Source organism: Mastacembelus armatus, chromosome 22 (assembly GCF_900324485.2).
Source record: "Mastacembelus armatus chromosome 22, fMasArm1.2, whole genome shotgun sequence".
Taxonomy (NCBI): domain Eukaryota; kingdom Metazoa; phylum Chordata; class Actinopteri; order Synbranchiformes; family Mastacembelidae; genus Mastacembelus; species Mastacembelus armatus.
In genome coordinates this window covers 2,333,529-2,346,155 of record NC_046654.1, presented here as the reverse complement: position 1 = coordinate 2,346,155, position 12,627 = coordinate 2,333,529, and the positions used below count along the sequence as shown (strand labels likewise).

Genomic DNA, 12,627 nt, shown 5'->3' with positions numbered 1-12,627 from the left:
TCCAGCATCTTTTATTTGACCGGTTTCTGAGGCCTGCTGGGCTGGCACTGAGCTGAGACAGCACATCACATCGTTTCTGACGAAAAGAATAAAGGACGAAACATTTAGCTGCACAAACATCCTAGTTCATTAAAATGCTGGGGGGAAAAAGGAAAAGCAGAAGTTTAATATCACTGGTTGAATGGAGATTTGACTCAACCGAGAACGACGACTCCGGGCAGAAGGTTCAGTCTAAAGCTCGTTTGTGTCGTCCTAGAGAGAGGCCACAGTCTTACATAAACTGGACAACAGTGTAATCAATACAAAGTCCAGCAATAAGACAGGACACTTTAACGGTGCAGGCTGTTCACACTGCTCTGCTGCATGTAGCCTGTACGTAGTGGACTCTTTACAATCAGGGTGAGCGCCTGCACAGCAAGCTAACGTAGATGTGGGCAGAAAGGGGGCGAGTGAGAGCAGGATGTGTTACTGGTTTTATCAAGTGGTCAACTTCCTCCCACCTCTCAGATGTTTCCATGAGTTTGATCACCAACACGGGGCTCAGCTGTAAAAACACAGGCAGTCCTGTTGCTGTCGGCAGCTGGACAGTTAAGTGGGAAAAACCCTTTGGTTGAGGACAAGACCCTGACACCTGCTGTATTTCAAACAGACAACACCAACCCGTCTCACCTACAGGCCTGACAGAACTACAAAAGGCCCGCCCAGATCTCCAGCAGGTACCACCTCTGCTCTGGTTCAGCAGAGGGGGCGTTGACAACTCCACGTTCACCGAGATCACCGTGTGTTCCACCATAACCCAAACCTGGGCGCTAAGAAGACGCCGCAACGCCAGTTTATTATTCAATCAGACAGAATAATCAAACCTTCTTTGGTCACAGCTTTTCAAAACTGACGATTTGCTGCTTTTCTCTGTGTTAGATTATTTTCAACTCAACACCTTTGGGCCTGAGGCTCCAACACGTAATCGGATGACATTTCCTCGGCCTCTGGGAAAACTGCAACAGGAATTCTTCACTTTTTTTTTTTTCTTTCCTGACATTTCACCTCCAAGACATTAAATAGAAAATGTCAGCATATTGATAAAGTCAATAATTTCTGATGGATTAGCTCCCAGCTCACAGGTGATCTTAGTCGAGCAGCACATATTATAACAGATTATTATTATTATTATTATGAGATGTGACAGGTCTGAGTAACTGAATAAGAAGATGGTGACATTAATGTAGATTAAAGTGAGCTGAGGCCCCACACAGGAGCCTGCACCTGTATCCAAACCATACACCTGTAATACTCAGTAAATCATAGTAGTACTCAGTAAATCACAGTAGTACTCAGTAAATCATAGTAGTACTCAGTATATGTAGACAGTCTGAACCGGGACAGCTGTGCCCTTGCAGTAATAATCTCAGCAGCAGTGTTGTAGCTCAGTCCAAATGCCTCAGGTGCGCACTGCTCCTTATTCCAACCAGTCTGGGCTCTGGCTGGCACAGAGCAAACCGAGCCTGTCTGAGTAATAAAGGCAGCTTTATTCTGGTCACTGTACCTGAATCTCCCTCCGCAGTGCTGGCATTGGTCCCCGACCCAGCCGGGGAAGCACACACAGTTCCCGGTGGCGGTGTTGCACTGCCCGTTCATACACGGCTTGTCGCATTCCTTCGCCTCGGTGACGCCGGGCAGCCCGGAGAGCAACCCGACGACCGAGAGCAGGAGCGCGGTTGTGACCATCAGCTGGCTCCGGCTCCGGCCGTAGCCCGAGCAGGCCCGCCGCGTCGCCCCGTACATTCTCGCACAAAAGATGGCTGCTTCAGGCAGACGCTCCGGTGCTGCGGGGATGGCGACCCAGCGAGCTGCCCGTGGATGTGGTTCCGTCTATCGGACCAAAGGTGCGGTTTCCTCGGAGGTATGCTTTAGCGACTTCGCTGATGCCGGTCTCCGGAGGTTTGGTTTACATCTTTCCAGCGGTCCCGTTTCCCAGCGCCGCACCAAGCCGCATATTGACATCCAGAAGTGACGTCATAGCAACGGAAATGCGCAACCATGGGGGCATGCGAAACACGCAGGGCTTCGGGCTTTTATTTTGAAAACCGACGCCGGAAATCCCACCCCTTTTACGAGCTAAGAGCATTAGAAATACATATCCCATGATGCTTTGAGAGTGGACATATTTGTGTAGCAGTAGTTATTGAATGTTAACAGAATAATTATTAAATTTGATTTTATTTTAAGTTCTTTTATTTTACTAATTGCTGTTTCCTGTTTTGATTTTTGCATGTCTTTTATTTCTGTAAAGCACTTTGAATTACTCTGTGTATGAATTGTGTTACATAAATAACCTTACCTAATTACAAAATAAAGTGTAAAACAATATTTGTCCAAATAATTATAACTCAAAGTTCAGCTTTTTCTGCATCAGGTACAACAACAAGGATTTAATCAGAAAGTCGTGATATAATGTTATAAAAAATATTAGTCAAAAAAAAGCTAGTTTGCAGATAAATCACCTTTTTTAAAGTATATAAATATGAGCTCTACCTACTCCCTGATATCTTGTCAGTCAGTGTGTGCAGACCGCATGATTCCCATGCCCCATATAATTTCCACTTTGAACCCAAGCGGAAATCTGATCTGCAGCAATAACTGAAAACCCTTGTGTGGATGCACATGGTCTTTAATAAATGTAAAGCTTTACTCCACTGTACTGCCTCAAAATCATAGTGTGCAGTTGTTGTACCATTAGAAAATACCCCCATACTGTGTTGATAACTGTATTTTGTTGTCATCAGTAATATGTACTGTATGTATCATAATTAGATTCTTGATGCAGTAATAAATACTGTATACAATGATACATGAGTGAGCTGTGTGTGTGTGTGTGTGTGTGTGTGTGTATTAAACCAGTTTGTACTGAATGAAATGTATTTTAGGACAGATATCTAATACATGATCATTATAAATAGAACAAAACCAATGTTAATTATTCTTAGGAAGATTGTTCATTGAAGAAACATTTGGATTTGTGTTCTAGTCTTTGGTGGTTCTTTCAGTTCTCAGGTGCTAAAAGTCAGATCCAGCGGTTCAAACCACAGAACAACAAGGACACAAAACTGTACAAATGGTATAGAACAGTTTATTAAATTTAGACTTATAAGAAGTCATCATATTCCAATGCGCTTATCGCATGAAGTGCATTCATAATAACACCAACCCAAAAAGGATTGATCACGGCATCGAAACATAAATAAAGCAATTAAACATATGTACAATTCAACATGGACAGAATGGGCTTTGTGCACAAGAACAGGCAACTACATGTCCAGACACAGGAACCAGACACTGAGAGGAGGGACGAACTACCTGGACAGCCGGAGCGGGACGAGGATAAACAGTTTAACAAAGTGTGAAAAAAAGTTCCTGTATAATCACATTTTCTTGGTTTGAGTGAAAAGAAGAAAGTATCTAGACCCCCTGACAATACACTATCGTCGATAATGCTGTTTCCAGTTTAACGGTATAAGATGACTATCTATTACTGAAGGTGATTTATGCTGCGCCAGTTTCTTTCTTTCCTGTTGTCAATCATTCATATACAAGTCTTCATATCACTGTCAATTCACTCATGAACTGACTCCTACAAAATAAAAGGACAAAAAAAAAAAAAAAAGCTCCTAAATCCTGTTGTGGAAAACTTGGATTCATCCTGAATTCATTATTGAATTCCTCTGAAATATCAAACCTTAATTCTGCAAAATTTTGTCAAGTACTTCTTTGTCAACAAAGAACTTAAGTAACAGAACCTACATGTTGTACTTTAAAGAACTGTAGCTGTCATAGGGAAACTAAACTCTTCAGGTTTCATGTTTGTCATGGTGGAAGTACTAGTCTTTCAAGTCTGAAGAGGGAACTGATCATTTTACAAGAATGGCTCATCTTTGGTCAGATGAGTAGATGAATGAACAAACATTGGTTTGACTTCCCGGATCAGACATAGTCAAGACTTTACAGTAATCAAAAAACCCTGCAGAATAATCAAAGAACTGCACTTATTTAAAAAAAAAAAGAGAGAGAGAGAGAGAAAACATCCTTAGAAAAGTACAATCATTGAAAGCACATTACAGTTAGCAGTTTGAGTGTGTGTAGTTACAAACAGCTCTTGTGACTCTCCCAGTACTTCTTATGTACATAAAATAATGCTTCTGTGGATCACATGCCCAACATCAGGTCCAGGTCCCCAGTAGACAATGTGGAGGGGATAAAACAGTATCACCTTATTCACTAAATGCTATTTTCCTGCATTGCGGAAGAGCTGCAGACCTCAGTAATGAGTGTTTTACTGAGAACACCAGCATGATCGGGTTGGGGCACAGTAGCACAACTGCAGAAAGTTGAAGGAGAGTTATCAGTTACAGAAAAGTACACTTAACTGACTTTCAAATGGCACTCTGGTCCTTTAGTTTGTCCTCTGGTGCTCAAAGCAGGGTAAACCTCCTCCACTTGGGTCCCTAAATATTTGAAAACAAACACTGAGAGTCATGTCAAACAGCTGTAAGAGGTGACCACCATCATCTGTCTCTGGAGGTCACACTGTAACATTCAGCTATCCATAAATGGCAGAGATCATTTCCTCTTTGTTCCCTCTCCCACAGTATATGACACTATCTTACAGTCGCCTCATGAAAAAGCCATTTACAAGCAATGGCGCCTTACAATATTTACAAGGATTGATCAAAATCATCTTATGAATTAACAAAGAAAAAGATATAAACAGGATTTTCCCTTTAATTATGTACAGAGAGGAAAGGTGAGGTGTTGGAAAACGACTGAGCACCTCAGAGTCATTGTGTAAATTTACACACAGAAAAACTGCATCCAAGTACTGGCTTTAAGATAACAAATTCACAGTCACCCTTCACTTCCCTATCTGAAACATGCAAAACCAGGAGCCAGAGGCTCTGCATTCATCCAGAGGGGACCACAAGCCCCTTTCTGAAGGCAAACCATATCAACGAACTGGATTCATAAACTCTTCTCTACGCACCACGCCACCTTTTCTTATTAAAATAATAAAAAAAAAAAAACATACAGGAAAAAAGATGGTCTTTTTTTGGTCTCCCAAATCAGGCATACTAGGTGTCAGAACACCACTTAGTGCTTGTACCAGTGATTAGTACTGGTCACTAGTACATAAGATGATCAAGCATCAAAGGCCCCTTCGGAGTGTCCTCTTGGTTTTGATACCTGAGGTGTTGTGTGGGTGAGTGAACACTGGCTGAATGTTGGGAGTAAACGGCGTGTCGTGACCAGACCAGGTTCAAATCATATCTCAAATAGTTCTTAGCTGCCAGCTGTCTCTCAGTACCAGATTACTGACTTTGCCCTGTCAGAGTGGGGAGAACGTCATTTGTTTAAGCCAATCACAGGTACACATTTCAAAATCAATTAGGGGAAATGTTCTGTGGATAATAGCTTAGTCTACACTGAGCTGACGGGCTGCCCATCTGGTACTCAGAACCACTTACAATTACCTCTAAGAAGTATCTGCAAGTACCACTTGAGCCAAGTCTGGTCGTGAACATTACAGAACAGCTGTCACTTTTAAAATATTCTTTCATTTGTAAGCGTGATTATAATTGGGAACTGGGGCAGCACAGTGTTGTGCGAATATGTAACAGCATGTGTATTTGCCAACAAGAGTAACCGTGCACGACTTTGTCTCGCTGCTCTAAAGCCACTGAGATAAATTCCTGCACACTTGTTGTGCCTGGCATGTAAAGTGATTCAGTTTGAGGCAGTGGTTGATGGCAAGGGGCTGAGGTGTATCTCTTGGGCGGCAGACCAGCAGGCGGATGTGCCAGTGGGGTTATTTTTTGTGTCATGGGATGTTCAGGACGTCGATGTCTGTCGTGAGGGCCGGCCCATGGACGAGGCGCTGTAAGTACGGGAGCGCTGCCTCACAGCCAGTCGGCAAGGCAGCTCCAGATCCTGGAAGAGGGGAGTTCCTATGATCTCAGCTGCCTCAGGACGCTCGCTGGGGCTCAACGACAGCATGCTGCGCACCATGCTCAGCTGCACAGACAGAGAAAACAGCACAGTGAAGTCTTTCATAGCAGTAATGTCCCCATTAATATGGTCACTCATTAGTTCAAAAGACTCGCTTCATTGAAATCTCATGCAGCACAGCAAAACCACTACTAGATATAAGTCTAACCACTAAAGCTACACACACAACTCATACAATGGAATAATTCAACATCAACACAGATACAACCAGTACAGTGGGATACTGGGATAACAGGGTGAGAGTATTCCAGTGCTGGAGAATCACAGATTATGATTTGGGATAACACTGTTATTTACTTAATTCACCAAATAGTCTATAATAATGATAATTATATTATTATATAATAACAATAATAATAATAATATAATTTGATCCTAATTGGATTATGTGAAAAGAGTTTCATCTTTAACTTTATATTCTGTAGATTGGGGAATAAAACTAATGCGAACACATCTATTAATTGGAATATTTTAGCAGTTAATGTGTTACTGATGACTTAAATCTGTGATAGACAACAACCTGACATTAAAAACTCTCAGATCTGGATGTGTCACACTCCAGTAGTTTTGCTATCATTTGTTCTGGGCACAGTTTTCTTTTCTTGTGTCAGTCGTGGTTTGTGCCACTAGGTGGCAGTAGAGGGCCACTCACCTCCTGAATGTTATTTTTGGAGAAAACCTCTGGGAAGCGCAGCAGTCTCACCTCTGTCAGCGTCTGGAAGAAAGGATGTAAACACCTGAGTGGAGCAGTGCTACTGGCTAATGAGGCCCTTTGTTACAGAGACAAAGACGTCCTAGTCAATCACAAAGGGCAAAGAAAATCTGCTATTAAAGTGGCAATAATGATCATTTGAAGGCCAGTAATGAAAATGTATTGTATGTTTTCACACTGAATAAAAGAATGAACTGAGTAAAGGAAAGAGACAAAAAGATAAACTGCCTAATTAGAAAAGTCTTCTACTGCTTAAGTAAATAACAGCAGCGGGGATCCTTACTGAAGCCAAAAATGAGATCATGTAATTTTAATATTAACTAACTTTACACTAGCGATGACATTTCATATTTGGAAAACATCTGAACATTTTAATTGGCTCCCGTTGTTTAAATGTTGCTTACAGCATAAATTCTCCCAGATTGTAAACACAACTGTAAACTCTTTACTTTTGTTTAATGACTATTTTACACAGAAAACAGCAGGAAAACAGACAGATCGTCTATGATAATCATGTGCTTAGCAGTTTGAAAAGCCAAATTACACAGTTATTGATTGCAAGATAAAAATCCTTTGGGGAGTTAAAGGAAAGAGAAGGAAATCAAGTGGAATTAAGAAATGTTTGTGTGGCCATTTGTTTGCTGACTCACCCTCACTCTCTCCATCTGGGTGCTGAAAGGATACAGCAGCTCAAACAGGATCAGACCCAGAGAGTAAATGTCCACTTTATGAGAGTACGAGTTTCCAGAGAGCTGCCAGGACAAAAAAGAAAGGATGGAATCAACATTTAATTCTTAGAGAATTAAGAATTAGAGTATAAAGTCCGATCAGTGTATGAATAGATGACTCTCAGCATCCTTTTTTAAAATAAATGCAGGTCTGTAATGTCTACCCTACATTACAATGATCCCTGTGTTTCCTCACCTGCTCCGGGCTCATGTAGAGTTTGGTGCCGACCTGGCCCGTGTGTCGGGTCAGAAGTGGTGCGGGCGTCAGGGCGCTCGGCTCATCGTCCTCCTCCTGGTCCATGGCCGTCACCAGGCCAAAGTCTCCCACCTTCACCACATCGTCCATGGTGAAGAAGATGTTGGAGGGCTGGACGACAGATGGTGACAGGTTATGTCGAGTGTACCAAACATTAAAGATATGAAATCATCGAGCACTGCTAATGCATGCACCTGTTTGCAATATCATCTGCACATACACAAAAAAAAAACAAAAAACTGAGGATCTGTAAGAGCGTAGTGTGAAATGATGAGTTATCTCTACTGCAATATAAGTTCAAAGCCTTATAATGCAGCTGCTTTTGAAGCTGCAGCCTTAAAGTTAATTTTCCTCTGAAGAAAGTAAAGTTAAATAAGTAGCATCTGGATTTTTTTTGATAAAATAAAATCTTTTTAGTATAAAATCTTTTTAGTGGACAGTGTGTGTGTGTGTATGTGTGTGTTCACCTTTAAGTCTCTGTGCATGAGGCCCTTACTGTGCAGGAAATCGACAGCCTCTGCAATCTGGAGGAAGATATCCAGACACTGGTTATGCTCCCTGTGCTCTGGGAGGAAGCGCTGAGCCATCCAGTCCTTCAAGTTCTCCTTTCTACAGAGCTGCATCTGGATGTACAGGTACACCTGCAGATCAGGAAAAGACGGTTTGAGTTCATAACGGGTTGCATTTAAAACACAAAACACATATTTCCTTTCAGTTGTTACTAGAAAAAAGTAAAAGAAAATATACCTGATCATTCAACAGCTGATTGTGACTTTTTAATTCTTTCAAATCAGTTATAAAAGATATAACAAGTTGACAGTTGATATTAAACACAAGATACAAGAAAAACTTTGATTAATATTGGTACAACAACAACCGCAATCTGCACCATGTGGTCAATACCGGTCTCGAACACTGTGACACCTTTAGACAACTGTGTGGATGAGTGACTGACCTTGGGAGAAGGCTGAACTCGCGGGTTTGGAGGAGTTGTGGGGAGGGCTAGGGTAAGAGAGGTTGGTCGGGGGGGAGATGAAGAGGAGGCAGGGACAGATTCCTGTCGTCTGGTGTGCGAGGAAGATGAGCTGTTCTTTTCCGTCAGTGTGCCAGGACTGACAGCACCAGAAGCTGAATCTGTGTCAGCGTCGGCATCTCGGTCGCAGCCAGAGTCCTCAAACACAATGTCAAAGGAAGAGGAGGTGCAGTCGCTGGGGCCGCGTGGGGGGCACAACTCGAAAGAGTTGGGGGTGTCTGAGACCTCGGGGTCAGCCTGGCTGTCCCTCTCAGACATCAGGCTGTCGTGGCCGAGAAGAGGGTGGAAAGACAAGTCTCCACCAAAACCGACAGCACTGCCTGTACTGCCAGAGAGCTGGGCGCGGGCATCAACAGAGGACTCTAAGATGTCTCCTCGTGGACCATTGACAGGTGAGACAGAGGTAGACACTGGCACTTTGACAGACAGCACCTCCATGTGGTCAAGGAAGCTCACTGGCCAGTCGGTGGTACTGAAAGAGAGAAAGAGGTTTTGTTTCAGCCCAGCTTCCTGGAACAACTGAGTCACTACTATATGAAAATTACAGTGAATTATTCAAACTAATCTGGCAAACACGAAAGAGCTACGGCAACATGGTTCAAACTACAAACAAAAGAAACAAGAATTTTTAATTCCCTCCCTCATGGTTATCTGGAATTACTTTTATTACTTACCTACTTATCAGAGAAGTAAACAAAGCAGACTTTAACTGACCCTAGCTAGACCTGGTGCCATGTTCTGCCTGCTGAGCTGCACAGCATAACATCTTTAAAAGGCCAAGCTCACCTGGTGTCTTTCAGCCACCTCTGGTCCATCTCCTCCTGCCAGCCCTCGGGGGGGCTTTCCTGCCAGGCGTTGAAGTAGCGGATAATCCCCGGGTGCTCCAGCTTGGCCAGGGCCTTCACCTCTCGCATCACTTTCTCACGGGCCAGCTCCCTGGAAGTGGAAAAGTGAGTTTTCAATGTGTAATTCGCTTTCATGGCAAGTTTGTCTGTTATTTTTCTGCACCCGAGACTTTCTGTTGCTGGATTTATTGTGTTTTGTCTGACAGTGTAAATAAACACACGGCTATTATTTATACCAAATTGTCAGTTGTGCCTTTAGTTTTCTGTGCTTAGACATCGCAGCTGCTGCTTGTACAACTCAGCCAACCAGCTTTTCATGAAAACAGAGATAAAGGAAACGCTAATAGCCTTCAGCAAGAAGTCTGTGACCACTGAGGGGCACTACCTGTTGGGCAGACGGATTCTTTTGATGGCGTAGTTGCAGTCATCCACTTTGTTGCGGGCTTCAAACACAACACCAAACCCCCCGCGGCCAAGGCACTGCACGGGCTCAAAGTCAGTCAGATACCTGGGGAGAAGACACTTTGGTTGGCATTATGATGAGAAGAATGACTTAGAGGAAAGGAGCCGTGTGTGCTATCACCTACACTCCTGACAATTTCAAAGACCAGGGATTTAACAATTCACTGTGGTCAAGGAGGCTTATTAAGTGGTAATCATAAAGGTGATTACCAGAGAAGGAATTACTACCAGCCAAATCCCTGTCAAGGCTGCTGAGCCGGCAGGTGGCCAGGCTACGGATAAAAAAGATCATGAATTAACATTAATATTGTGGATGTTTGGCTGCTGGTGAGGCCAAATTTATTCTGAATTTAGATGCTGAAAAACAGCAAAAGACAAATATTTAGAAGAGTAAAGTAAAGAAGAAAAAATAATTTAATAATTTGATCTTGTCTAATTAAAGATGTCTACAGCAAGATGATGTTAGTGTTAAATAATGTGAGATTCACTTGTATGGCAGTGCTTTAACGGTATTTTTAGTAAACATAGTTCCACTGCACGTCATAGTTCAGCTGTCAGATATTGTTTTGCCACTATGTGCACTTTCATAAACAACTGTTACAAAGTTCGTTGTTCATCAATGGAGACTTAAAAGAAATCCAACCACTGAGCTTGCTGCTCAACGAAACACCAAACTCTGACTCCTCTACACCCTGTCAAAGCAGCCAGGCTCAGGATCCTCAGGAGACTCAAGGCTGTCTTATTAGGAAATGTGTGGGAACATGTGATTGAGCCCTTGTCTCCCTCCTAATGATCTGACTCATGCCTGCTGCAGCTGCTGCAACAGCCGCCAGTTTTATTTAAGGAAAGTTCTTCTGCAAAAGCAATTTGCATGGATTGCAGCAGCAGCAGCTCTAAAGGAAACAGACGGGTGGGGTGTCATTTTAGGTTGGATCAAAAGAAAAGAAAGTGCAAGTGATGACACCAGGAAAAAAAAACCCCTTCAGTTTAATCAGATTCTTGGTTGTGTTTGGGCGAATAGAGTCACATTATTCAGCTCACGAATGTAAACATGCAAACTCCATCGATCAGGCCACAGGAGGTTATATGGCAGCCCATAAATTATGGCTACTGATCATATTTGGGATGTCCAAAATAAGAAAATAAAACTTTTGACAATGTGCTGACAGTGATGTTAAGTGACACTGCAACCCTGTGGCAGATGCTGCTGGGTAGGGTGCGGTCTGCGGGGGCCAAGGTCATTTTCATTTGATGGCAAACAGCTGAGTTATCCAATCAAGCACTACCATCTTCCATCTCTGCCTTGTCCTATCTAGCCAGACTGGAAGACCAGTGGTCACCATGGTAACAGTGCCAAATCTGTAGCTACACCTTGAAAGACTCGCATGAGACTGAGGCGTGCAGATAACAATTCCAGGCACAGCAGTTGTGTTATGTGACGTTCTCCTGAGTCATGACAAAAACATTCACATGGAACACATTCTGCCTCAGCATCACAGAACGTTAGCGACGTACCTGGACACATATTCGCTGGAGCGTGTCTCCATGGCAACCGCCTCTTTGAATTCTACAACCTCAAGGTCAAACTTGCTGTCTGTCTGGCACTGCGTCTCCGACTCTTTCCGTTGCTTTTAGGAAAGAAGGAGCACAACAAAGACACATTGAACAACTTATTATTTTTATAAGAAGCTTAAATTCTGTGGCATATTTTTGGTATTTTTTCTAAGATACAGCCAAACAAACAGAAACAGAGGTCAGCTAATGTGTTCCTGTAAAATCAATGCACTTTATGTTAAAGAAACTAAAAAAAAAAAAAAAAAAACCTTCTTTATATTTTGCTTTAAAAATATCAAATTTACAGTGTACATGCCTCATTTTAAGTTATTATTTTAATTAAACAACATCTGGGACAATAACATCTGTTTGATATCAATATCTTTAGGCAATATTTACTGATGACAACATCTGTGATAAAGCAGAAATTTTTCATTCATACCGAGTCAAAATCTAAATTATAATGATACTGTATGTGGGAGCTATTTCATACTTGACATTGGGTTCACAAAGGGCAGTGTGCAGAGTTCACATTAACATTACATGACCACTGTCAGTATGGTATTCTTGCTGCAGACTGTATCTGTGTCTGTCTTACCCTCACATAGGCTGCAGGGGCAGGGGGGTGGAAGAACTTGCGGACGATGTAGGTGGTGGCAGCGATGCAGAAGACGATGGTGCCGAGGATCTCCTTCCACCAGGGCAGCAGCAGCACGGGGTCCTTTCTCCTGCGACTTTCAGCCCCTGCCCCATTTCCCTTTATCAGGCTCACGGCGCTGTCACGTTTCCCCCGGTAACGTTTGCTGTAGGGGAAGTAGTAGCCATTGTCTAAAGCATAGAGAAAAGAAAATCAGTTAGTGTGGTTTTATTTTGTCCCTCACAGCCAATATTCCTTCTCCTTCCATACACTCCACGTACCTACATATCGTGCAAATGTATTTATACTGCATGTACTGGTCAAATTCAGCACTGAGCTCTTA

The 12,627-nt window shown here is 42.7% G+C and overlaps 2 protein-coding genes across 2 annotated transcripts in view; both read right to left on the bottom strand.

Moving 5' to 3' along the window:
* Positions 1 to 1,782, bottom strand: part of atrn (attractin) — a 101,694-nt gene extending 99,912 nt beyond the window's left edge. Inside the window, exon 1 of the mRNA XM_026297096.1 lies at positions 1,544 to 1,782. Coding sequence (XP_026152881.1) covers positions 1,544 to 1,782 — 239 coding nt within the window. The remainder of the gene's footprint in view (positions 1 to 1,543) is intronic.
* Positions 1,783 to 3,113: 1,331 nt separating this feature from the next.
* eif2ak3 (eukaryotic translation initiation factor 2-alpha kinase 3) overlaps positions 3,114 to 12,627 on the bottom strand; it is a 28,712-nt gene continuing 19,198 nt past the window's right edge. Inside the window, exons 9-18 of the mRNA XM_026306402.2 lie at positions 12,246 to 12,475; positions 11,609 to 11,721; positions 10,017 to 10,139; positions 9,573 to 9,722; positions 8,709 to 9,258; positions 8,221 to 8,394; positions 7,694 to 7,864; positions 7,420 to 7,521; positions 6,710 to 6,772; positions 3,114 to 6,063 (exon numbers count right to left, since the gene is read on the bottom strand). Coding sequence (XP_026162187.1) covers positions 5,881 to 6,063; positions 6,710 to 6,772; positions 7,420 to 7,521; positions 7,694 to 7,864; positions 8,221 to 8,394; positions 8,709 to 9,258; positions 9,573 to 9,722; positions 10,017 to 10,139; positions 11,609 to 11,721; positions 12,246 to 12,475 — 1,859 coding nt within the window. The 3' untranslated portion in view covers positions 3,114 to 5,880. The remainder of the gene's footprint in view (positions 6,064 to 6,709; positions 6,773 to 7,419; positions 7,522 to 7,693; positions 7,865 to 8,220; positions 8,395 to 8,708; positions 9,259 to 9,572; positions 9,723 to 10,016; positions 10,140 to 11,608; positions 11,722 to 12,245; positions 12,476 to 12,627) is intronic.